Source organism: Leopardus geoffroyi, chromosome A1, assembly GCF_018350155.1.
Source record: "Leopardus geoffroyi isolate Oge1 chromosome A1, O.geoffroyi_Oge1_pat1.0, whole genome shotgun sequence".
Lineage (NCBI taxonomy): Eukaryota > Metazoa > Chordata > Mammalia > Carnivora > Felidae > Leopardus > Leopardus geoffroyi.
Genome location: NC_059326.1, coordinates 93,615,639 through 93,641,619, shown reverse-complemented (window position 1 = coordinate 93,641,619; position 25,981 = coordinate 93,615,639). Strand labels below are relative to the sequence as shown.

At 42.1% G+C, this 25,981-nt stretch overlaps 1 protein-coding gene across 1 annotated transcript in view; it reads left to right on the top strand.

Moving 5' to 3' along the window:
• Positions 1-25,981, top strand: part of PGGT1B (protein geranylgeranyltransferase type I subunit beta) — a 64,631-nt gene that overhangs the window by 19,801 nt on the left and 18,849 nt on the right. The window contains exons 3-6 of the mRNA XM_045486080.1: positions 7,009-7,076; positions 11,354-11,505; positions 13,332-13,464; positions 19,817-19,862. Coding sequence (XP_045342036.1) covers positions 7,009-7,076; positions 11,354-11,505; positions 13,332-13,464; positions 19,817-19,862 — 399 coding nt within the window. The remainder of the gene's footprint in view (positions 1-7,008; positions 7,077-11,353; positions 11,506-13,331; positions 13,465-19,816; positions 19,863-25,981) is intronic.

The window sequence follows — 25,981 nt, the reverse complement described above, 5'->3', positions numbered from 1 at the left end:
ATTGCACTTCAGTTTACTGTGTTTTGCAGATACTGCATTTTTTACGGATTGAAAGTTTGTGGCATCCCTGTGTCATACAAGTCTATTGATGCCATTTTTCCAACAGCGTTTGCTTATTTTGTGTCTCTGTTCCACATTTGGGTAATTTTCGCGGTGTTTCAGACTTTTTTGTTACATGCATTATGGTGATGCGTGATCAGTGATCTTTGACGTTACTATTCAGATTGTTTTGGGGCGCGACAACCTGTGCCCATATAAGATGGCGCACTTAACTGCTAAATGTGTGTGTTGTGACTGCTCCACTGACCGGCCGTTCCTCCTCATCCCTCTCCTCAGGCCTCCTGAGTCCCTGAGACACAACAATATTGAAATTAGGCCAGTTAGGAACCCTACAATGGCCTCTAAGCCTTCAAATGAAAGGAAAGAGCTTGCACATCTGTCACTTTAAATCATAAGCTAGAAATGATTAAGCTTGGTGAGGAAGGCATGTCAAAAGCCTAGCGGGCCAAAAGCTAGATCTCTTGTGCCAGTCAGTCAAGTTGTGAGTGCAGAGGAAGAGTTCTTGAAGGAAATTAAAAGTGCTACTCCGGGGGTACCTGGCTGGCTCAGTCGGAAGAGCATGCCACTCTTGGTATCAGGGTCGTGAGTTTGAGCTTCATGTTGGGTCTAGAGATTAATTAAGTAAAAATAAAACTTAAAAAGTGCTACTCCACTGAACACATAAATGAATAGAGAGCACAACGACCTTATTGCTGGTGGTGAAAGTTCTCAGCCACAACATTTCCTTAAGTCAAAACCTAATCCAGAGCAAGACTCCCTTCATTTCTATGAAGTCTGGGAGGTGAGGAAGCTGCAGAAGAGAAGTTTGAAGCCAGCAGACGTTGGTTCGTGAGGTTTAAGGAAAGAAGCCATTTTTGTAACATAAAAGTACCGGGTGCAGCAGCAGGTGCTGATACAGATCCTGCAGCAAGTTATCCAGAAGATCTCACTAAGATAATTCATGAAGATGGCTACACTAAAAAAATGCTCAGTGTAGACAAAACAGCCTTCTTCTAGAAGAAAATACCATCTATGACTTTCCCAGCTAGAGAAAAGTCAGTGCCTAGCTTTCTAGGAGCTAAGGCAGTTGGTGACTTTCAGTAGAAGCCAGTGCTCGTTTACCATTTCTCTCTCTCTTTTTTAAATGTTTATTTATTTATGTTTGAGAGAGAGAGGGAGACCAAGAATCCCGAGCAGAATCTCTGCTGTCAACTCAAAGCCCAGTGTGAAGCTTGAACTCACTAACTGTGAGATCATGACTTGAGCCAAAAGCACGAGTCGGACACTTAGGCCCCCTGAGCCATCCAGGTGGCCCTCATTTACCATTTCTGAAAATCCTAGGGCCCTCAATTCTGCTAACTCTACTCTGCCTGTGTTCTATAAATGGAACAACAAAGACTGGATGACAGCACATCTGTTTACAACATGGTTTACTGAATATGTTAGGCTCGCTGTTGAGAACTGCTCAGAAAAGATTTCCTTCAAAATATTATTGCTCATTGACAGTGTACTTGGTCACCCAAGAGCTCAGATGAAGATGTACAATGAGATGAATGTTGTTTTCATGCCTGCTAACACAGCATCCATTCTGCAGCTCAGGGGTCAATGAGTCATTTTGACTTTCAGGTCTTATTGAAATGCATTGTAAGGCTGTAGCTGCCATAAGTAGGGATTTCCCTGATGGATCTAGGTAAAATAAAATAAAAACCTTCTGGAAATGATTCCCCAGTCTAGATGCCACAAAGAACATCCGTGTTTCTTGGGAAGAGGTCAAAATACATTCACAGGAGTTTGGAAGAAGTTAATTCCAACTCTCATGGATGACCTAGAGGGGTCCTAGACTTCAGTGGAGGAAGTCCCTGCAGATGTAGTGGAAACATCAGGAGAGCTAGAAGTGGAGCCTGAAGATGTGACCGAATTCCTGCAATCTCATGGTAAAACTTGAACGGATGAGGAGTTGCTCCTTATGGATGAGCAAAAAAAGTGGTTTCTTGGGATGGAACCTACCCCTGGTGAAAGTGCTATGAAGATTGTTGAAATGGCAGCACAGGATCTATTACTATTTTTTAAAGATTTTATTTTTAAGTAGTCTCTACACCCAACATGGGGCTTGAACTCACAACCCCAAGATCAAGAGTCACATGCTCTACTGACTGAGCCAGCCAGGCACCTCAAAAACACAGGATTTAGAATATTACATAAACCTAGGTGATAAAGTGGTGGCAGGAATTGAATTTTTGTTTTTTAGTTTTTTGTTTTGTTTTGTTTTTTTGGTTTTTGATTATGACTTCACTGCAGAACTTTTAGCAAGTTTGAATGTAGGAGCACCTGGTTGCCTCAGTTGATTAAGCCTCTGACTTGGGCTCAGGTCATGGATGATGTCACGGTTGGTGAGTTCAAGCCCCACATCGGGCTCGCTGCTATCAGCGTCCACGCTGCTTTGGATCCTCTGTCCCCCTCTCTCTCCGCCCCTTCCCATGCGTGTGTGCTCTTTTTCTCTCTCTCAAAAATAAACATTAAAAAAAAATTTTTGTTAAGTTTGAATGTAAACCTTTGCCTTATAATTCAGAGGTATCTGAAGATTTATATATAATTGATTTCTAGTCTCTTAGAGAAGATTGAATTTTGAAAGCAGTTCTACTATGGGTAAAATGCTGCAGAGCCTGATAGGAAGAGTCAGGCATTCAGGAGACATTGTTTTAGTTTAAGAAATTGACACAGCCACCCCAGCCTTCATTCAGCAGCATTCAGCAGCCATCAACATTGAGGCAGGACCCTTTTAGGAGGGGGCTCAAGGTAGGCTTCCTAAGTGAAGTATATACTCAGACCTGAAACAGGGATGCACAACTTTCTCCCCCAACCCCCGTTTTTTTTTAAGGCTTATTTTTTGTGAGATTGAGCCCCGCATCCAGCTCTGCACTGACTCTGCTGAGCCTGCTTGAGATTCTCTCCCTCTCTCTCTGCCCCACCCCCCAATAAATAAACATTTAAAAACATTTTTTAAGTTTTTATTTTGAGAGAGAGAGAGTGCACATGCACAGGCACAAGCGGGAGAGGGGCAGGGAGAGAGGAAGAGGAGAAGAGAGAGAGAGAGAAAATCCCAAGCAGGCTCTGCACTGACAGCATGGACCCCCATGTGGGGCTCGAACTCAGGAACCATGCAATTGTAACCTGAGGCGAAACTGAGAGATGTTTAACTGACTGAGCCACGCAGGCGCCCCAATAAATAAACATTTTTTTTTTTAAAAAAGGATGATCTTTAAAAGGGCATTCCTAAGGGGAAATAAGAGAGAAAAAAAAAAAACATTAAAAAAATATGTCAGGGGGCGCCTGGGTGGCTCAGTCGGTTAAGCGGCCGACTTCGGCTCAGGTCACGATCTCGCGGTCCGTGAGTTCGAGCCCCGCGTCGGGCTCTGTGCTGACAGCTCAGAGCCTGGAGCCTGTTTCAGATTCTGTGTCTCCCTCTCTCTCTGCCCCTCCCCTGTTCATGCTCTGTCTCTCTCTGTCTCAAAAATAAATAAACGTCAAAAAAAAAATTAAAAAAAAAAAATATGTCAGGAGTTAAGATAATTTCAGCATCTGATGAAATATTAAGCCTAGGGAAAATACACCTTTGACATGCCGCTCCCCCAATTAGGAGGGATTAAAACAAGTGGTGATAAAAGGATAAAGACATCTGTGACTTGGTGAAGACAATTTATTTTTAGAAAAGTATAACATTACACCCAGTTTGGAGTTTGGAAGCTGTGTTAGAATTAAGATGTTCCCCCTCACCCTCTCTCTCCCCTAAGTTCCTGTACCGTACTTTTTCAAACACTAAGCACCATGGACTTTGAAGATGAAGTTAAGGTTACCGGTCAGCTGACCTCAAAATAGGTAGATGATCTGTAGGTGTTCCATGTACAGGGGAGGCCCTAGGACGGGAGAAAAATTTCAGCCCCGTTGCAGACGCTTGGGTCCAGGGGCCCAGGTGTGAGCAGTGGCAAGGGCCCGAGCTGGCAGTGATCAAGGATGTGGAGACTCAGTCCCACACACTGGACGAGCAGAAGGAACTTGGGGCCAACTGTCCCCCAGAGCCTCCAGTAGGGAGTGCAGCCCCTGGCGGCTCTCCATTCCAGCCTGGTGAGGCTGATCTTGGACTTTGGAACTTACAGAACTGCCCGATAACAAATGGGTGTGCTTTCAAGTTAATAAGTTCTGTGATAATTTGTTATGGCAACACTGACTGATACAAAGAACAGAATTCACTCTCCTGTCATTCCACACAATATTATTTTGTTTATTCCTTTCTGGGCTTTGTTGATAAGCATCCTTTGGTTAATTGTAAACATAATCACATAAATGTTCGCATCCTACCTTTTCTCTTAACTTGATCATTTCTCCATGTTGCTACATAGTTTTCCCTAATTATTAGCAGTATCATGTTCCTTTGATGAGATAATAGTATTATATTTAACCTCTTGGACTTCTGTGTTGCTTCTAAATTTTCACCAGTGTAATACTGCCCTGGGTGTTTCTGTGCATTCGACCTTTCTCATATGGGAAGTTCCTGGAGTCAATTCTCAGATGTAGCATTATCCATTCAGAGTCTGAGCCTTTTTATGACTCTTATTATATAATGGTGAGTCTTAAGTGGCTTAGTCATTTAAAAGTCTTTAGCAGAGATAAGAGAACTATGTTCATTAATATCATCACCATTAGGTAATACCCTTTTTCAGATTTTTTTGTTAATGGTGTAAGGTGGTTAGTGGAGAATTTTAAATTTAGTTGATAAAGTTCCCTAAATTGTATAAGAAATTAATGTTTAAGTTACTGTTGTAAGTTTATGAGAGATAGAAAGCTGAATAGAGTACCTGTGTTGAGAAAATAGAGTGAAAAACAGTTACTATGATTTAGTCATGTTCCAGTCCTAAGAGATATGAAACTGGTTTCTCACGTCAGAACGTATTTATAAATCTACGTTGTTTTTTTTTTTTATTAATGATACAGTACAGTCTGCTGATACTACATTTCTATCTTCTGTGTCTATCATGCTGATTTTCTAATGGCAGTCAAACCCATAACCATTTTCTTGTTGTGGGTATAACTAATTATTCATTTATAGTTTTTTTTTTTTTTGCAGCTTCATAAAGGTATTGACATATAACACGTGTAAGTGTAAAGTATACAACATGATGTTTGATACATGAATATATTGCAGAATGATTACCACAGTCCCCTTACATAATTACCCTGTGTGAGTGTGTGGTGACAACATTTAAGATATCTCCTAATAACTTTGAAGTGTATAACACAGTCCTATTAATTATAGTCATCATCCTGTGCATTAGATCCCCAGAACTTACTCATCTTATAGGTAGACGTTTGTACTTTTGACTAACATCTCACCATTTCTCCCAGCTCCTGTCAACTACCATTCTGCTCTGTTTCCATGTTTCAGCCTTTTTAAATTCCACATGTAAGTGAGAACATACAATATTTGTTTCTCTCTGACCTATTGCATGTGGCATCCATAATGTCACAAAAGGCAGAATTTGCTCTTTCATGGCTGATTAACATTCTGGATGTGCATGTGTGTGTGTGTGAAATTTTCTTTATCCACTCATCCAGTGGGTGTGTGTGTATGTGTGTGTGTGAGAGAGAAAGAGAGAGATTTTTTCACTCCTCTGTTGATAGACACTTAGGTTGTTTCCATGTCTTGGCTGTTATAAATTATGTTGCAGTGATCATGGGGGTGCACATATCTCTTTGAAATGGTGATTTTGTTTCCTTTGGCTATCTACCCAGTGGTGGCATTGCTGAATCATATAGTAGTTCTGTGTATAATTTTTTGAAGAACCTCCATACCGTATTCCATAATGGCTGTACCAATTTATATTCCCACCACCAATGCACAGGGCTCCCTTTTCATGGATGTGACTTCGTTTCCAGCTTATTTTCTTTCTCAAGTTCCTAGTACTTTAAAGCAGAGTGGATGGGGTGCCTTGGTGGTTCAGTTGACCCGATTTCAGCTCAGGTCATAATCCCAGGGATCAAGCCCCACGTTGGGGTCTGAGCTGAGCATGGAGCCTGCTTCACATTCTCTCTCCCTACCCCCCACCCCGCCCTTTACCTGCTTGCATGTGTGCGCGCTCTCTCTCTAAAATAAAAAATAAAAACAAAGTAGAGTGGATCATTGGACTCAGAACAAAGGTTTGTCCGTACTAAAATACAAAGTATGGGGCGGGGGGGGGGGGGGCCTGGGTGGCTCATTCGGTTAAGCACCCGACTCTTGGTTTCTGCGCAGGTCATGATCTCGTGGTTTGTGAGTTTGAATCCTACATCAGGCTCCGTGATGACGGTGCGGAGCCTGCTTGGGATTTTCTCTTTCCCTTTCTCTCTGCCCCTCCCCTGCTCGCTCTCTCTGTCTCTCTGTCTCTCTCAAAAATTAATAAAAAAAAAAAAGTTTTTTTAATTTAAAATACAAAGTACATACATTTTTTTGTGACTAGGGCATCTTAGATGTTTAGTTTGCTCACATATAAAGAAGCAGTAAGTTAAAATAAAAAGGCAGTGGAAGGGAAGTTAGGATTCCAGATCCAGATGTGTAATTAACTGATTGTTACTTTGAACATGTCACTTAACCTCTGGGCTTCTGTTTTCTGCTCTTTAACACGGGGTTGATTATGTTGATCACATGAAAAATAATCGTATAGAAAAGGTTTGAAAGCATTTTGCCTGCAGTGAGGTAGGCTATAAACTAAAGGTATGTGGTAGGAAATCATTATTTTGTCTCTGACTGGTTGGAAAATTAAGTGAGATTCCCATAAAGTGAGAACACACCTGGCACATGCTAGAATGAAAATGGAGACAGTGACAAAGCTTTGGTACTAAAATACTCAGTTTCTGAAAGAATATATAATTGATCTGCTTTAGAGTCTGTTCAAAAATAAAATATACTTTAAATAAGTACATGGTTTTATTTTCTAGGATCCAATCTAAATCGCTGTGGTTTCCGAGGCTCTTCATACCTGGGTATTCCATTCAACCCATCAAAGGTGAGTTCTTTCTGGGTGGGGAGGAGGGAGGAGGGAGATAGATGGATTTTAGTGAGAAAGAAAACTAAGAAATGACACAGAAGCCAGGCTTCTGTGTTTCATTATAGCTAAATATTGTCTACTAATGTGTATTATGACCTTTACTTAAAGGAAAGTGATACCCACCCTACTTCCTGGAACTATGCACAGTATGTGTGCACGCAGAATTTGCTACTGTCACAAGTATTATGTCTCTCCTCCTATTGTTTGTGTGTCAAAATTACCGGTGATTTCCTGGAGAATTGGAAATACAGCTCTCCTGTGCTTGGTGCCAGCTCTCCTGTGCTTGGTGCTTGCTCTCGAGGAAGCCAGTGAACTTCTGTGTTAGTGAAGGACTTTACATTTGGCTCATGTTTCTAAAGAATAAAACAAAAAGCTCTTGTCAAGGCAGTGATTGAAGACACGTGAAGAGCAACGAATTTGAGGCAATAGGCAGGTTGTCTTTTGCCTGTTTTTTCATACTCTCTTCCTAATTTTAGAATAAATAGCAGTAATTTGGGAGAAGGCAGCATGTTTTCATAGAGGCACTGGTTCAACTTTCTTCCTCTGCCTTAGGCTGTAGATCACCTTGCCTGTGTCAAGGTCATGTGAATTTGCCAAGATGTGTCTAATCACGTGTCCCTGCTGCTTTTAGCAAGGAATCTAAAAACAAAGAATTCACAAAATCTGTTCCCTTTTTGCTGTACATGTAATATTTTCCCGCTGATGCTGGTCCTCAGGAAGATGGCTGTCCCATTACTCGTATTGAACAGGCTCTCTGGGTGCCGTGCCATGTGGTCATGACAACTGCTTTATAGTGCCGTACCTTACTCAGACGCTTACCTGCCCTCGTTGAAATAAAGCTGGACTTTGATAACATTACTTGTAAAAGACAATCCCCTTCTGTACCCTCTTCCGAAGACAATTTTATTTATTTATTTTTAAATGCTTATTTATTTTTGAGAGAGAAAAAGAAAGCGAGTGGGGGGGGGGTGCAGAGGGAAGGGAGGAGGATCCGAGGTGGGCTCCGCGCTGACAGCAGAGAGCCCAGTGCAGGGCTAGAACTCACAGACTGCGAGATCGTGACCTGAGGCGAAGTCCGATGCTCAACCAACTAAGCCACCCAGGCGCCACCCCCAACACGTTTTTTTAAATAACAAGAATAAAATTTAAAAACACAAAAACATTTTTGCTTTGGTTTACAGAGTCTCCCGAAACCTAGACCCCTGGCATCTTCTGGGGAGGTTGGGTCCCACTCCATGCCACGTTGTGTTCATCTGAATTTGAGTGGTGGAAGGAGCAGGAGACTCCAATGGACTCATGTAGGTCCCCCAGGAGCAGTTGGCTCAGAGTCGGCGAGAATCTGAAGAGGCACATGGGATTTCCCGACACAGTACATAAATACAGTAGTGTCAGCAGTTTTTCTTCCGAATTCACCAAACCACCCTGTCTGGTAAATGCCCCAGGACCTTCCAGGGCCATAGAGAACTTTTCGGGAAACACTGATGGAGCCTCTCCGCCTACTCTTCTCACTGTTTTCCCTCACAAATTCTGTATTGTCTGTTAAATTATGTGTTGTCCCCAGTACATGCTAAATACCCAGAATTTTCTTTCTCTGCATTGCTTTTACTTTTTCTTCTACCTATGAAGCCTCCTCTCCTTTCCTCTCCTCACCTCTCCTCGCCTCTCCTCGCCTCGCCTCTCCTCTCCTCTCCTCTCCTCTCCTCTCCTCTCCTCTCCTCTCCTCTCCACTCCTCTCCTCTCCACTCCACTCCACTCCACTCCACTCCACCCCACCCTCCAAGTTCCTCTTCTGGCACAGACAAGAATCCTTTATTTAAAGCTTTGTGTTACTTTGTCTCCCTCATGATGCTTTTATGTCCTACTTCGTATTGTAATTACTTGATCTGCCCTTAAGGTTAAGCTCCACATTTGATTTGTGTTTGGATTCCCCCTGGTACTTTTAACCTAGTAGGTGTTTACTTTAAGTACCAAGAAATGAAATGGGCTGTGGGAGTTGTAAGAAGGCTGTTACAAATGTGGAATAGAATAGCTGGGAGTACCAGAGTTCAGTTGTAGGGAGGAACTCAGAATGAATTCTAAGTGTTAGCAAGATGAAAATTTGTTTGGCCTGTTTGTGAGACCATATAAAGAATTGTAGACGTAAGGCCTGATGGGTAGGGTGGTGTCAGATTATAGAAGGTCTTGAACACTGTGCAAACTTGTTCTGTGAGGAACCACAGAAGGTCAGTGAGCAGAAAAATAATGTGATTTCCTGCCTGGTGGTTCCGGGACCCTAGTTCATGACTCCCAAGAAGTACTGGCCCTTTGGGTATCTGCCTTGTGCTTGCATCGTCACCAAGATAACCAGCATCTTTATCACAGTAACTATATTTAACCCTCACAATAACCCCATGAGGTAGGTACTAATATCTACATTCTAGTAGGAGGAATGAAGCAGGCCAGTGAGTAGTATAGCCAAGATTTGATGCATTTCTCCGGTTGTAGAAGTTAACATTTATTATAATTTTTTAAAATTTTGTTTTTAATGTTTTTATTTCTGAGAGAGAGAGAGAGAGAGAGAGAGAGAGAGATAGAGCATCAGTGGGGGAGGGACAGAGAGAGAGGTAGACACAGAATCTGAAGCAGGCTCCGGGCTCCGAGCTGTCAGCACAGAGTCCGACTCAGGGCTTGAACTCATGAACCATGAGATCATGACCTGAGCAAAGTCAGAGGTTTAACTGACTGAGCCACCCAGGTGCCCCGAAGTTAACGTTTATTATAGTAGGTGAGGAGTCTGCTTGAACCAGAACCTTGGTTACAAGCTTCACTTTCGCTTTCCAGTATGCTGAGCAGTTACTCTAGAATTTGGAGCAATTGTTGATGAACCTAAACTGAGATAGAAGGGAAACCAGTGAGAGAGATGAATTTTAAAATACACTCTTATTGTTTCAAAATTAAAATGTTCTTCGTTGTGTGTCAACTACACTTCAATTTAAAAAAAAAAAAAGCGCTTAAGACATTCTTAAACTTACATAAATTAGTACATTGTGAAATCTTACATTTTTCTGTTGAAATATTTTTTTTTTTAGTGACTGATTCATAGGATCAGCTGATTATTTGAAATTAATTGTAAAACTCTGAATGCTTTTTTTTGTTTTTTTTTAAGTTTATTTATTTATTTTGACAGAGAGCACAAGCTGGAGGGAGGCAGAGAGAGGGAGAGACAGAATCCCAAGCAGCTTCTGCACCATCAGTGCAGAGCCCGACGTGGGGCTCAAACTCACAAACTGTGAGATTGTGACCTGAGCCGAGCTCAAGAGTTGGACACTTAATCATGTGTGCCACCCAGGTCCCCCTAAAACTCTGAATGCTTTGTATATTGTGGGACATCAAGTTACTCGGCATAGTAAACACTTTTTTTAAATCCAGATTTTATCAATGCCAGTGCCAGTGCCTAGGGTCTTTACAGGATTTCCTATATGAGTCACATATTTTGTAGCTTAAGAGTTCTTTGATAACTGTGGTTATCTTCTGTTGAAACAGTCAGAGTGGTAAAACAAATCCGACACAACGTGGTAATGCTTCCTGGTAAGACTTCTCCGCTCCGCCTCAGCAATTTGCTGGTCTGATAGTCTTCCAGAACACTTTTTGCCAGCAGGATGCGTTGGGCTCTAAATTTTAAAAGTTACACTGTTTTATTTCTAGAGATTTTTTTCAGTTTTGGTAACAGAGCTCTTTGCTTTTTGTTATTCTAAGTGCTAATATGTTTTAAAGATTCATTAAATTGTATATGGGAGCAGAATGAGGTTTTTCAACTGTGTTGTTTTGTAATATTTTCATATGGTGGTCACTATGGTTTTTAATTTGGATTTGTGCAGTAAAAGGATTTTTATTTCTTTCATAAATTGTTTCTGTTTGAAAAGCTCTATGCTTTTCTAACTTCTTGAGACTTAAGTTATCAGTGATACGGTTGATGACATTTGAAGTTCAAATAATTTGGTTTATTTGTGTAAAAGCACTACTTCCCTGAAGCTTTAGATTTGCAGGATAAGTTTAAGAATTGTGTAGCCTGCAAAGTATGTGATTATACTTACATTGAGTCATGTAAAATGGAGGTTTGCTTTTTCAATCAGGTGTCAGTACAAATCAGTATAAACATTGCATTTTCCTAGTTCCTGAAACCTTGCATTAGATTGCTTAATGAAGTAAGTTTTCAGTTTACTAGTTCATTAACATTATGTTTATTTTGAATTTAGAATCCTGGAACAGCTCATCCTTATGATAGTGGCCACATAGCAATGACCTACACTGGCCTTTCGTGCTTAGTTATTCTTGGAGATGACCTAAGCCGAGTAAATAAGGAAGCTTGCTTAGCGGGCTTGAGAGCTCTTCAGCTGGAAGATGGGAGGTATGGGTCACTCTTTGATTTTTTTTTTTTCCCTTTTCTTTCTGTCTCTCTTTCTTTCTTGGAAAAACTTTATACAAGTAAAAAATGGGTACAGTACTGTACTAGAACTTTAGGGTTTATCATAAACCCTTATTAGAACCACCTGAAGTTCACTGTACATACATAAAGTTAAATGCCTAATCAAAAAAAGAAAAAAAAGATCCAAGATTTTTTATGTGAGTAAAGAGAAATCACACTAGCAGAACTCCTTTCTTCCTCTCTCTTTTTAAGTGACACAGTAAATAGATTCATAAATAAGTGGTTGAATGGTTTCATTTGTAAGATGGATTTTAATTTACCTTCTCGGTGAAAAAAATGGATATTTTGAAGTAAGCATACATTTAGTCTGAACTTTTATTACTTAAGACATAGTGATTGGGGGGAGAAAGGGATGAACGCTGAATATTAGATGCTAGTGTAAGTGGTTTCAATGACATTTATAAAAGATAGAAAAAGAACTTAGTGTATTTATTAATATTTGGTGGTTTGTATGGTATATCTAGAGTTTTAAGGGGAAAATTGTTTTCAAATCTAGGAAATGACAAAGCAGTAGTGATCCTGTTTAGCGAAGAGATTTTGTAAACAAATTCTGCTATATTGTTAAGTCAGTGCTCCATCTATTAATAGCTCTATTTTCCTGTCAAGGTTTAAAAACACTGCTCTCGGGGAGCACCTGGGTGGCTCAGTCGGTTAAGCGTCTGACTCTTAGTTTCAGCTCAGGTCGTGATCTCACTTTCGTGAGGCTGAGGCCCACATCAGGCTCTGCACTGGCAGCACGGAGGAGCTTGCTAGGGATTCTCTCTCTCCCTCTTTCTGCCCTTCCCCTGCTCGTGCACGCTCTCTCTCTCTCTCTGTCTCTCTCTCTCTCTCTCTCTCTCTAGACTTAAAAAAAAAAAAACAAAAAACCTTCCCTCAGGCATGCGGCTGGCTCAGTCAGTGGAGCATGTGACTCTTGACCTCCCAGTTGTGAGTTCAGGCCCCACATTTGGTGTAGAGTTTACTTAAAATCTTGAAACACTGGTGTCATTAACTGAAAGATAAAGGTTATTGTCAAAGCAAATAATGATAAATACAATTAAAGAAAAAAAAAAAAAACCACCCCTCTCGGTGAGGGGAAGACTAATGTAGACACATAAGATATTTTATCATTAATTGGAAATACTGCAAAACTGAATCTTGACCTCAGCCAGCATATGTGACTGATACCTCCAAGTTTCGGTGTAGTCTTTGATTATTGCCACTGTATCCCTGTTTATAAATAAAGAAATAGATACCAGGCACAGACTGTTACTTCTCTTGAAACTAATGGAATAGGTAAAAATTGAATTACAGCACAATATGATCAGTTAGTGGTTATCTACATATACATTTGGAAGAAATTTCACACATCAAAACTTGGGTTTGGGAATTTCTTACTATTCAGTAGGTCCTGTGTTTTACCTGCTCCATTCCCCCCATTCTCACGCTAGCGTGCCACAACTGTGGTAGGGAGCAAATAAACTTAATCTGAGTGGTAGCATCTGGTAAGGAGTAACTGGTAGTGTGGAAAGCTACCCGGAAATCAGAACTTGGGAGCAGAGGGTGATTTAGAGATCATTTTATATTTTTCGAGTACTAGTTCTATTTGTTGACTTAATACAAGTAGTATATGGTTTTTAAATCTGTATTTAATAATAGGTTTTTCTGTGACAAAAGACATGAAGCCCATGTTTCTCACCCACCCTGCAAGAAAATAAAAAAAATAAATTCTGCCATGTAATCGTGTGTCATACTGTTATTACTTCCAGTTTCTGCGCAGTCCCTGAAGGCAGTGAAAACGACATGCGATTTGTATACTGTGCTTCCTGCATTTGCTATATGCTCAACAACTGGTCTGGCATGGATATGAAAAAAGCCATCAATTACATTAGAAGAAGTATGGTGAGTTACGTTGATAAATCGACTATTTTAGATCATTATTGCTGCTATATGGGAGCTGCAGTAAAATGCACGTCTCCTCTTTCTTCCACCAAGAATCTGGAAATCAGGTTAGTAGCATTGCTTTTTAGATACTTTGTATAATCAGAACAGCCATATAGAAATAATTGTGAAGGGCAGATTGATTCATTGGCCATTAAAATTTAAATGTAACTTATGTCTGAAGAAACAAATGTCTTTACTAGAAAGAGATTGGTCAGCCCTAGAAGAAAAAAGAAGCAAAATCTCAAAGGCACATGTTTGATAAACTGTCCTCGCAGGGGTCACTGGAGAGCTCTGGCCAAGCATAGTAGAGATTTATGGTGTCTTTGAGGAGACTGTTTCTATATTTGGTGTGAGGTGGGAGTTCCATAAGTCATTTGACTAGCAGAGACCAAATATAACAAGATTGACTGGGCTAGCAATAGATTTTTGGATCATTTTTGTTAATACTTTGACGTGTGCTTTTTTTTTTTTTTTTCAATCTAAGGTTTATTTTTAAGGAGAATATCAAATGGAAATGTTATTCTTTCACAGTACAATTTAATCTTCTCATTGGCAGTAGTAAGGAAAGCTCAGTCTCCGCCAGAATTATCTTTTGCTTTACTTTTTCATCTCTTATATGAAACTGGAGACGTAGAAGTGTTGCTTCCCAAGTTTATTACTTCCCGAATACTGAGTTTTTAGCTTTAAAGATTAGACTATTTTCGGCTGTTAATTCAACTTTCACTTAGTGTTTCAAAATGAAAATTAATTTCTTAGAGGAACGAAATTGTTTTTAATTGAATGTGTGAATGTGGATCAGATTTTATAGAATGTGGATCAGGCATTTTTAAAAGCCTGTGGAGTCCAAAAGAACAGAGCCTGAAAGGAGTTTTAAAAGAAACAGAGATTTATGTGCTGTAGAAGGATAGGTGATGATGTGGTTTGGCATGAACACTAAGGAAGTGACCCTGTGTCACTCCTCAGCGTGTTGTCTTTGGGAGTGTAGCATACTGACTTGCCCTGTTACCAGTGATAGTAACTTTTGATCACTCGATTAAGGTGGTGTATGCCGTATTTTTCTCTGTAGAGTTAGAATTTTTCCACCTAGAAGGATTCAGTATCTTGTGGCGAGATGTTTTGGAGACTGTCAAATAATCTGTCCTTCATCAGACTTTATCCAACTATAATAAGATTGTCTGGGCTAACAGGTTCTTTGTCTGCTAGTGTTGGTATGCAATTGATTTTCCAGCTGTGTCATTTCTTCTGTAATTTTCAGTTGAAATTCTGCTTTTAGAAAAAGCTTTCTCTTTACCTCTGTCTATCCATATCACCTTGTACTCCAGATTCTTATTTGATCCAGTGGGCTATTACCTGTTACTATCATTATATATTTTAATGGTCAGATTGTCCCAGATTCAGCCGGTGAGAACCCCTTCAAGCAGATGCTTGTGCCTTTTTTTGTCTCTCCCCCTGTATGCTTTGAGCAGCCCTTTGCTTTCTGCCACAAGATATTCCAGGTTCATCTTTTACTTTCCCAGCCATAGCCCAGGAATCGATCATTTTTTCAAGGAGCCCTGGTTCTTACCGGAGGATGGTGTGTAGAAATGAGGATTTGGGCCCTGGCTATGATCATGGTCCTGGGTAGCATTGCTTCTAGCCCCTCTCTCAGCAAGCCAAGCTAGGAAATGTGTACATGCATGCATCTATACACAAACACACCCTCCCTTACACATACCTCTCTGTTACTTTACATATGTATTAAAAACCGTGAGTCCTGTTGATGCCTCGGATTTTAGTCCCAACACCACAGAGTTCCTTTCTGTTTAATATTTATTTATTTTTTAGAGGGTGGGGAGGAAGGGAGGGGCAGAGAGAGGGAGAGAGAGAATCCCAAGCAGGCTCTGTGCTGTCAGTTAGAGCTCAATGCGGGGCTCGATGTCCTGAACCATGAGATCATGACCTGAGCCAAAACCAAGAGTTGGATACTTAGCCTACTGAGCTACCCAGGCGCCCTCCACAGAGTTCCTTTTTAATCATCCTCCTTTTTTTGTTTTTTTGTAACTCCCTTCTCTGATGGTGACCAACCTGGTTACCGTTATCCAGAATACATTGTCTCTTTGTTTTGAACCTGAGGGTATGTAAATCAAAATACCATATTTAAGAAATACTTGAGTTACTTCTTTTATTCCCCCCTTTACTATGGTTATGTTATTTTTTTTAAATATAGTTGAGTTTGTTTCTGTTTGGATTCCATTTTAGAGTTTGCCCCAATTTTGTTGATTTTTTTAAAAACTTACTTAATATTTGGGGGCACCTGGGTGGCTGAGTCAGTTAAGTATCCGACTTTGGCTCAGGTCATGATCTCATGGTTCGTGGGTTCAAGCCCCATGTTGGGCTCTGTGCTGACTGCTCAGAGCCTGCAGCATGCTTCAGATTCTGTCTCTGGCTCTCTCTGCCCCTCCCTTGCTTGTGCTCTGTCTGTCTCTAAAATAAATATTAAAAAAATTTTTTTAAACTTAATATTTGAAATACTGACTTGGTTCTGAAAGTGAGAGCTGTACAAAAAGAGATATTCCAAGATGTGTAACTCCCTGTCTCCTGTCCCTTTTGTCTTTGCTCCCTTCCTAACTCCCCCTTTCCTAACATTTGTTTTTACCACCACTCTGTAGGGAACCAATCTCATTAGTGTTTGGTTTGGCTTTCCTGTATTTCTTCTTGATGAGCAGATATGTACATTTTTTTAAAAGTTTATTTATTTATTTTGAGAATGAGGGAGAGCACGGGGGATGGGGGGGGGGGGAGACAAAGAGAGGAGAGAGAGAGAATCCCAAGCAGGCTCCATACTGTCAGCACAGAGTCCAGTATGGGGCTCGAACTCAGGGACCGTGAGAGCACGACCTGAGCCAAAATCAAGAGTCGAATGCTTAACTGACTAAGCCACGCAGGCACCCCCAGATGTGTACGTTTTTATTGTTCATTCTTATCCAAAAAACTAAGATACTTAGTTTTGTACTATTCCATTCCATAAATGACTTTTTTGAATTCTTCCATAGGTGGAGTACATATTTTCCGAATGTAAACAGTGTTGAAACTAATAACCATCTTCATATGCATTTATGTGTTGGAGACAGATTTTCAGAATGAATTCCTAATAGTGCGGTTTTTTGATCTAAAGGGAAATACATATTTAGTTTTATCAGATGTTGCCATTTTCTCTCCAAAAAAGGGGTGGACCAGTTTATATTCCCAGCACTGTAGGAGAGTGCCTTTTCCACACTGCCTCTCAGTGGAATGAGTTGTCGTCCTCTTTAATTTTTATCCGTCTTGTGTGGGTGAGAAATGCTCTCTCGGTGTATTTGTAATTTGCATTTCGAGTGAGCTTGACCATTTTCTGCACTCCCAGGACTCTACAGAACCAGGCCACAGGCCACATTTAGCCTGTAGCCCATAGTTAGCTAACCCCAAGTTCCAGTCCGTTTTTTGCTTTGTTCTCTAGGTACTCCAATTTTGTGTATGTTCTTTCTTCTTTGCTTGTCTTTCATTTCAGTCATTTTCTCTCTGACCTTTTTGACTTCTGTATCCCAGTTTTAGTCTCTTGGCTGTTTTCTGCCTTTTCTTCAGTGTCCCTTATTGTCTTTTCTTTTGAGACTACTATTCCTTGGTCTTATTATTCCTTATTTTCTTCTGTTTCTTCCCTGCAGTCATTGAACTTCATTTCTTCCTACTGTTTGTCCTTTCTGTTCTTAATTTTCAGTTTCATTTTCATACCCCCAGCTGCTTGCTTGATAGTAAGCACCTGAGTTTGGGGTGCTGTATTACAATTTTCTTCTGTTTTATGGCCATTTTGGGGAAATGGGGGCAGATTTGCATACACCGAGATGTTTTCATTCATTTGCTGTGTTTTCTTTCCAGAGTTACTTCATAAAGATTTGTCTGTTTAGTCATTTCATGGATATTCTTTTTTCTTACACAAGCCCCTATTTTAGTGTACTCTTGGGGTGCCTGAGTGGCTCAGTTGGTAAAGTTTCCAACTCGGTTTGGGCTCAGGTCATGAACTCACAGTTGGGTGAGATTGAGCTCCACACCGGGCTCTGCTGACAGTGCCGAGCCTGCTTGGAATTTCTTTCTCCCTCTCTCTCTGCCCCTTGCTGGCTGGCTCTCTCTCTCTCTCTCTCTCTCTCTCTCAAAAAATAAATATTTTTAAAAAACCCAGAGTGCACTCTTTTCAATCAACCAAGTGTGACTTCTTTCATGAGTTTTTGTGGAGTTTGATTTTGTGGTTGTTTTGTGTTTGTGTTTTTCATGCTGGGGAAAGTGTTGTGTGTTCATGATTTTCTGGTAGGAGAGAGGTTGTTTCTCTTGTTTCTCAGGGTCTCTTAATGTTGCTCCTTTGAGCATCCTTTATTACCTGATCTGCAGAGGGCCTGTCTCCCTTCCTTGTTAACTTGATTTACCAAAGTCATGCCCTGTGAGTGCTGTAGACTCTGAGGTCCTTTCCAGCAGTCAGGGCTCTGTTCTGCCAGAACTTAGGCCGTCCAGGCAGCGCTCGCTTTGCATGGTGGAGCCAGACTGTGACAGAGACTGTGACAGAGACTGTCACTGTCACTTCAGCTGAAGTGAGGACAGTGATCTGAGTCATGGGGGGCAGGAAGGAATCAGCACTGCTCTGTGACCCGTACCAACTTGTTGCCACAATGTCAAACTCTCTAGCAGTTACAGATGTACAGAGAATTTTTTTAAGTGGTGAAACCAGTTTTAGTACATTGTAATTTAAAACATTAGAAATAGTGAGAGTTAAAGTGTTTGGGGAAAAAAAAGTATATGTATAGAGGGAGAGAGAGGAGGGAGAGGGAGTAGTTTGAACGGTGTTTGCCTTGGTTTTGTTGTGTAACTTACGATACGGGGTAAACATCTTTTCTGTCATGGTAAATGATCAGATTCCTTCCTAGGTTTGTAGCAGCATCCAACCTTTTATCCTTTGTGGTGTCATTGTTGTGAAATAACTTGAAGGATTCCTTTCCTGTGAAGTTTTTTGCCAGCATCCCTTCTCTAGAATGTCTCCATCCTTGTCATCATGGCCATTGTCCCCACTTAGATGCTCTGCCTTCACTTACTCTTCTGACGTCGTATCTGGTCTCAGACAGTGGTGCTGTCCATATTTTTATGATCAGCTATTTCTAAACTCCGTGTTTGATCTCATTTTCACTTCTAGTGGTACTGCTTTTCGTTTCTTTACTGCACTTTTATCTTTGGTGGCCAGTCTATTCTGGTTCTGTTTTTGGAAAACGTCATGTGGGTTTATTACTAAGACAAAGAGACAACGCACCCCTACGTTGTCCATGCATGACAACGGATGCTTTGCTGTCCGTGCATGAACTGAATAATAAGTGCAGTGACCCGTGACTAACAGACTTTGAAAAAGAGGACTGGATTGGTTACTGATTGTGATGCACATCTGTTATTCACGTAGCGATTTGTGAGCTGAGGTGCTAGCATCAAGTTTGTACTCTGCGCAGTTGCCCACAGTTAATACACCGTGGGGACTGACATTTGAATCCGTATCGTGTTGTTTAAGTTATGGTACCCAGACTTCGTAATATCAGATCTGCACAAAGCAAAGACTGCCTGTCCTTCACCAGCCTAGGGTGGACCTTCTCCTTTTGGCAGTAATTTTAGATGAGTCTCAGGCCTCCCATTGGCTCCCTGCCACTCCCTTCCTCACGATTTTCCGTACACTTCCCTCACTCTCTGCAGAAAGGTGGCGGGATGTGAGAGGCAGCTTGCTGGGATTTGACGTTTCTTTTTCTACAGGCAGGTAATTTATAGCTTCGTGTGTCTTCCAGCTTCTCTAAGGTTTCAGTTTTATATAGTTGCATTGTTGTTCTGTTTTGATTTTGCAGGATGTGTGGGGAGATCCAAAGGTAGGCAGGCACTGTGATCCTTGGCTGCCCAAAAGTCTCAAAATAGACTGTTTCATGTTTATAATATTTTATGAGTATAGAGTCTCCATTTTCCTTAAACTTGTATATTCTTGCAACAGGAAAAGAGTAAGGCTTGGGTCTTTTTATTGGTAGAAATCAAATCTATAGATGCTGTCTGAACAATCTTATCTCAGAATGTGCAAACTGTATGCGTTTAGTGATTTCACTTGGTGGATAAGATAAGATCAGGTACTTGAAAATGCTCGAACTACCCCTTTGTAGGAAAGAGTGAGTATTTTAGAAGATATAAGGGAGAAATAAAAGTGGATCAAGAAACAAAAAATTAGCATGAGGACTTACTTATTTTTTATCCTTTCCCTATTAAACTGAACAATGTTTTTCTTTTTCAGTCCTATGACAATGGGCTGGCACAGGGAGCTGGACTTGAATCTCATGGTAAGACATCTTAACATAAATGAACGTGTAGTTTCTTTTGTCCCTTTAAATAACATCATGGTGTCTTCGACATGGAGGCCCCCAGAAGTTTGTGTCAGCCTGTGGCACTGCCTGGCTGTCTTCTTTCCTACTCCTTTCTTTTGACAACTTGTGCCAGTCTGAACCGCTCCTTGGTCAGTAATCAGAGATTATTCAGACGGGATATTCATACTTTTCTAGTAATGTTTTCTATTTACCTATTTGAGTGTTAGCTGCATGAAAATATCCTGGGGTGATTTCTCAAGCTAGCACTAGAAAACACCAAGTTTTCTTGTTTGGCATAACGCTAAAGGGCTCGATGCAGAATTGTTAGGCATGAATTTGTGAAGAAAGGAACATTTTTAATCTAATAGTCTTTAGTCATAGTCAGAAAACGTTTTGCTGCATAGAGTATGTGCATTGATACAATTTCTCCTTTCCCCATTTTCCCCACTTTGGGCGGAACCAGAATACAGGGAGATAATGCACTTCATTTGTCAGCACATCAGTAGCCTGATGTCTTTCAAATTGACTATTCGCATGTAGGAGTAAATAAACTGCCATGTTCTTTAAATTCCTTTTTTTTTAAAGATTTATTTTTGGGTAATCTCTACCCCCAAGTGTGGGGCTCGAACTCACAACCCCGAGATCAAAGTCGCACACTCCACTATGGGAGCAGCCAGGCGCCCCAGCCATGGTCTTTTTTTTTTTTTTTTTTTTTTTTTTTTTTTTTAAAGAGAGAGCCTAGGGGCGCCTGGGTGGCTCAGTTGGTTGAGCATCTGACTTCGACTCAGGTCATGATCTCGCACTTCGTGGGTTCGGGCCCCACGTCAGGTTCTGTGCTGACAACTCGGAGCCTGGAGCCTGCCTCGGATTTTGTGCCTCCCTCTCTCTCTGCCCCAACCCACTCGCATTCTGTCTCTCTCTCTCTCAAAAATAAATAAACATGGGAAAAAAAAAAAAAAGAGAGAGAGAGAGAGCCTAGATCAAGGAAGCTCTCTGAGTGAACTCCTTAGGTTTCCTCTTTATTACAGCAACCTGTCTGTGCCTGCAGCATGGCAGAGCAGTGAGAATGGGTCTCAGCCCTGGTACCCGCAATGGGACCTGGCTCCTCAGTCTCTCTGACGGACTGGAAATAATTGGATCTTTCTTTAACTTTAAGATTGTTGTTAGGATTCTGAGAGATAAGGGGGAAAGTGGTTTGTAAACTATAAAACACGTTTTATAAAAGGACACTTTTTACATACACTCTCTGGCCCCGTATCTTTGGATTTCCCCGGGGACCTTGTCCTCTCAGTCTCTCCTCCCTGTCACGCATCTTCACTCCCTCCTTCGATGTAGGTATTTGTAAAGTGTGTATCGCTAAGGGGTATGTAGCGGACTGTGTCAGCGTTTCCTCTGAAGCCATCCTGTAGTTGGGACGCCATGATTCCATGTGTGCCTGAGTCTGTGTGAGATCGGGGCTGCGGCAAGCCGCCATAGTCTTTCTGTCACTGGTCACCACCACTTGGTGAGGAGGGATGTGTACCCGTACTTGTGCGAAGGGGAAGTCTGGTGTCTGCGAATTTCCCAGAAGAGAGGGTCTTGTGCTCGCTGTTGTAGAGGGTGTTAACGGGCACTCTGGCTGAGGGGAGATGTTACCAGTAGGGGAGACTGTGGAACAGACGCTGTTGTTCCCGGGCAATTGGGATTGCATTCGCCGGGACAGGAAACCGAGGGCCGCTCAGACATGATACTCTTTGACAGATCCTGTCAGGAAAAAATCTTGCCGAGTCACGCTAGGCATGATTTTAAGTCTGTGTGACTTGAATAGGATTACACCCATCACGATCATCAGTCATGGACCGTGGTTCCAGCCAGAAAGCTTACATCTTTCTTTTCTCTCTAAAGTTTTGGGTTGGAGACTCAAAGCCCTGGAGGAGGGCGTCCCACTCAGAGTGCCACAGTGTGTTGGTGTCCTGTGAGTGGGCTCCAGGTATGCCGGGATGCTGCTCCCTCCACCTTTGGGACAGCTGAGCAGAGCTGTGTGTCTGGAATCTCCAGCAAGATGGCCTTTGGCCAGGAGCCCCTCTTAGGGCACGACAGTGAGCCTACAACAGTGTGTCTACATAGCGCACCTACACAGTGTGTCTACGCAGTGAGCCTACCACATTGTGTCTACACGGTGTGTCTACACGGTGCGCCTACACCATGTGTTTATACAGTGTGCCCACATGGTCTACCACAGTGAGTTTACACAGTGCATCTACACAGTGTGTCTAAACAGTGAGACTACACCGTGTCTATGCAGTGCACCTGCAGTCTACCATAATGCGTCTACAATGTGTCTGCACAGTGTGTCTATGCAGTGAACCTACACAGTGTGCCTACATAGTCTACCACCGTGCGTCTACACAGTGTGTCTACCACAGTGATCCTATACAATGAGCCTGTATAGTGAGCCTACACAGCGCGCCTACACAGGTCAGGTATTACCGTGTTCTTGGTGTGCTGTGAGGTTAGATGGTGGCTGTGGCTTTCCTTCCCTGCTTTCTGTTCCTTCTCTGTGCTGCAAAAACTCTTCCTCAGAAGTCAGCCTACAGTTTGGCCGCCCTTCTCTTTATCTTCTCCCTTCTTCTTTCTGTTAATCTTTTTAGACTAGCAGTCCAAATACACTATTCACCTTTCTACACGAGTGGCTTGTTCTTCAACCTTCTGTGTAAGCCTTCAGCAACTTTGGAAGTTTCTCATTTAAAGTCTTGAGTGGTTGACATGTCAAACCGTTGTCGCCTTCTCACTCCTCACTTTGTTTGTTGAAGCCCTGGGAGCTGTCAGCCTCTCCCCTCCTTTCTGGAAGCATACCCTCCAAGTGCCTGGCTTCCTCACAGGCTGTCTCTGGCTCCTTCACTGTGTTTGTGTCTTCCTCTCTCACCCGTACCTCGACCCACCTTTCTTCTTCCCTTTGAGCCATTCATCTTTCTGAATCTCCAGGTTGTTCTTTCTTGTACTTGCTGTTCTGTGTTCTCCACCCTCACCTCGAGGTTACATTTGGCTTTGTTTCATATCCCTCAAGTCTTGGCCCAGATGATTTGCTTTTAATGATCATTTTTGAGATTGCAAATCACCCACATCACATACACATGCTCTGCTCCCTATCCCCTTGTCTGTTTTTCTGTGAATTATATTTTATCGGTTTGTTCATTGTCTCTCTGTCCCCACCTGAGAACAGAGATCTTTGCCTCTTTTAGTCACTCCTTATCCCCCACACGTATAAGTGTGGCACACACTTGGATGAACTAATGGTTGGTTCTTTATTAATCATCCCTGTGCTACGGCTCCCAGCACTCTCTCTCCAGATCTGTACTGTTGCTTCAGACGTACAAGCGCCTTTCCACCTGCCTGCCAGGCACCTCTCCCTTCAGAGCACTTCATCTCAAGTTGCACACTTTTAAAACCATCGTTTTTTTCTTTCACCCAAGCGTGTGTTTGCTATTCAGGAATGCAGAACAGCTACTACCAGATCTGCTGGTTTTTCTGTCCGTATGAGCCAGATATCCAGAATTTGGGACATATGATCTCATGTTCTATTTTATTTTGCTGTTCTGTTTTTTTATTTGCATTTATACCAGTTTTCCCCCATAGTTTATAATCCTTGATCTACAGAGTGGAAGGACAGGAAGTTATTATTGAGCAGCTGCTCTGTGCCAGCTACCATTTAGTCTCTTTAATCCTCACACCAGCCGTCTGAGAGTGGGAATCTTTGTATGCGATCAGAGAAGCAAAACCACCATGAGTAGTAGAGAATAGGGATTTATTGTAGGAATAAGGTTACACACAGTTTTGGAAGAGGATGGAGAAGTAAGGCCTAAAAGGGGAAGTTGATTCATCGGAGAAAAGTCACTGACAAGCCCTCGTGAAGCCCCGGCCCAGGTGGACCATGAGACCTGGCTGGAGAATCTGGAAAGCCACATGGAGCTGCCCGAACAGGACTGTGGTAGTGGACTCCGGTGGGGGCTGCTGCTCCGGCATCTGGCTATGGGCCTCGGGTCCCCAGGGCAGGGAGTAAAGCGGACTCACATTCTGAATATTTGGGGGGTGGCGGGGGCGGGGGGCTGAGTTGAAACCTCCCAGCACCTCTGCCTTTGTCCCCCGCCTCCCTGAACCCCCAGCCAGGATAGTGGCTGCTGCTTCTCTTCCTTCTCACACATCTTACCCAGATTTCTCAGATTCCAGACCGGATAGGGAAGGGGATTCTGGGAAGCAGAATCCTGGCTTAGCCAAGTTGACACGATACCAAACCACCACAGTAGCCATTGTCATTTTACTGAGTGTGACTTAACCTAGTAGGCTCATGTATCTGGTACATGTCAGCCCAGATGAAACCCTGTGCTTGCTCTGCAGTGTCTTTTTCTTTTTCTTTTTCTTTTTTCTTTTTCTTTTTCTTTTTCCTTTTTCCTTTTTCTTTTTCTCTTTCTTTCTTTCTTTTTCTTTTTTTTTCTTTTTTTTCTTTTCCTTTCCTTTCCTTTCCTTTCATCTTTCTTTCTTTCTTTCTTTCTTTCTTTCTTTCTTTCTTTCTTTTTTTAATGTTTTTTAATTTATTTTGATAGAGCACAAACGGGAGGGTCAGAGAGTCAGGGAGAGAGAGAATCTCAAGCAGGCTCCACACTGTCAGCACAGAGCCTGATGTGGGGCTTGATCCCATCAGTCTGGAGACCATGAGCTGAGCCGAAATCAGGAGTCCCAAGAGTTCGCTGGCCAACCGACTGAGTCACCCAGGTGCTTCTCAGCAGTGACTTTGTGCCCTCATTTTAGTTTTCCATGCCCCTTTCCAGCCTAGCTTTGTAGACCGCTCGTGAGTGAACCCTGCTGTGCATTCCAGGCTGCAGAGAACACATATTCCCCAAATGTCCTCACATGCCCTTTCACCTCCGGGCTTGGTGAATACTGTCCGTCGTTTGCCTGAAGTGTTTTCCTCCACCTGCTGCTCCTCTTTTCCCTTCCCCTGAAACCTCCAGAGTTTTGCCTGTCTTCCTGTGCCTTGTTCCATTCCCTGTGTAAGGCTGTCCGTGGTATCTCATCGCCCAGCCCCGAGCAGCTGCTCCCTTTTCTGTGTTCCTTGTAACACCTGGCTCATACCATTTTCTCATGTGCCTTGTCTTCTGTGCCAGATGTCTCATTCGTGTCTGACTCCGCTTGCCCTTGTACGTTGTGGTTGTCCAGTAAGTATTTGAATTGGTTGTGCTCCGTCCCTCTCTGCGTCCTGAAGCTGGGGAGGCTGAGTCTGGGTTGCGTACCTGTGCCATGGTTCATCTGCTTTTCTCCCGCTGCTGCCGAGAGCCCGTTCGTCCTGCAGACAACACAGGCACATGATATCCTTCTAGGCTGTGACCATCAGATATGACGATCCCTTCTTATCCTAGTGAGTGAGTGGCTTACGCGCTAGTACAGTTGTAGGGTAAAATGCTCTTGTGTCTGGAAGAATTGGGTTTTCCTGCTTTGCTAGGATTAAAGCTGTTTTTTCTCTCAGGATTCATAATATAAAAGTAATAGGTCAGATAAGTTAATGTGATTCCATGAGTCTTCCAGAACATCTCTACTCCTTAATCCAAAAGAGAAATACTCAACTTTTGGGCCTAATTTCACCTAAGCATTCAGTTCCCTTGAGTTTTCCTCACTTTACCTTTTCCAGGTGTTTAAGTATAAAATGGTATAGTTACTGTTATTTATGTACCTTTTATTCCTAGCTGTGTGATTGTTAACCATCTTAAATTATGTATTTCAGAGTACATGGATTCCTTCAGATAATTTGGTACATGAAAATAAATACTTAAGAGAATGCTTAAAATTGGGTTTTAACACCTTATGGGAGCATTTAGTTAACTTACACCTGTTATACTGTTAAACTGTAGGTAAGTCCTAGCATCCAGGACTAGAGTCAGGAATACCTCCTTCACCCTGCCCCTGGGAGAGCTGAGGTAGATTGTTAGACCTGATCTCGGTGGTCCCTTCCATCTGTGATGTCTTGTGACTGCGGCATTCTGCACATGGTAACTAACCATGTGGCTGAAGTGTCGCGCTTCAGGTGGCAAACTCAGCGGTTTTGATCTTTCTCTTTGTGTGTG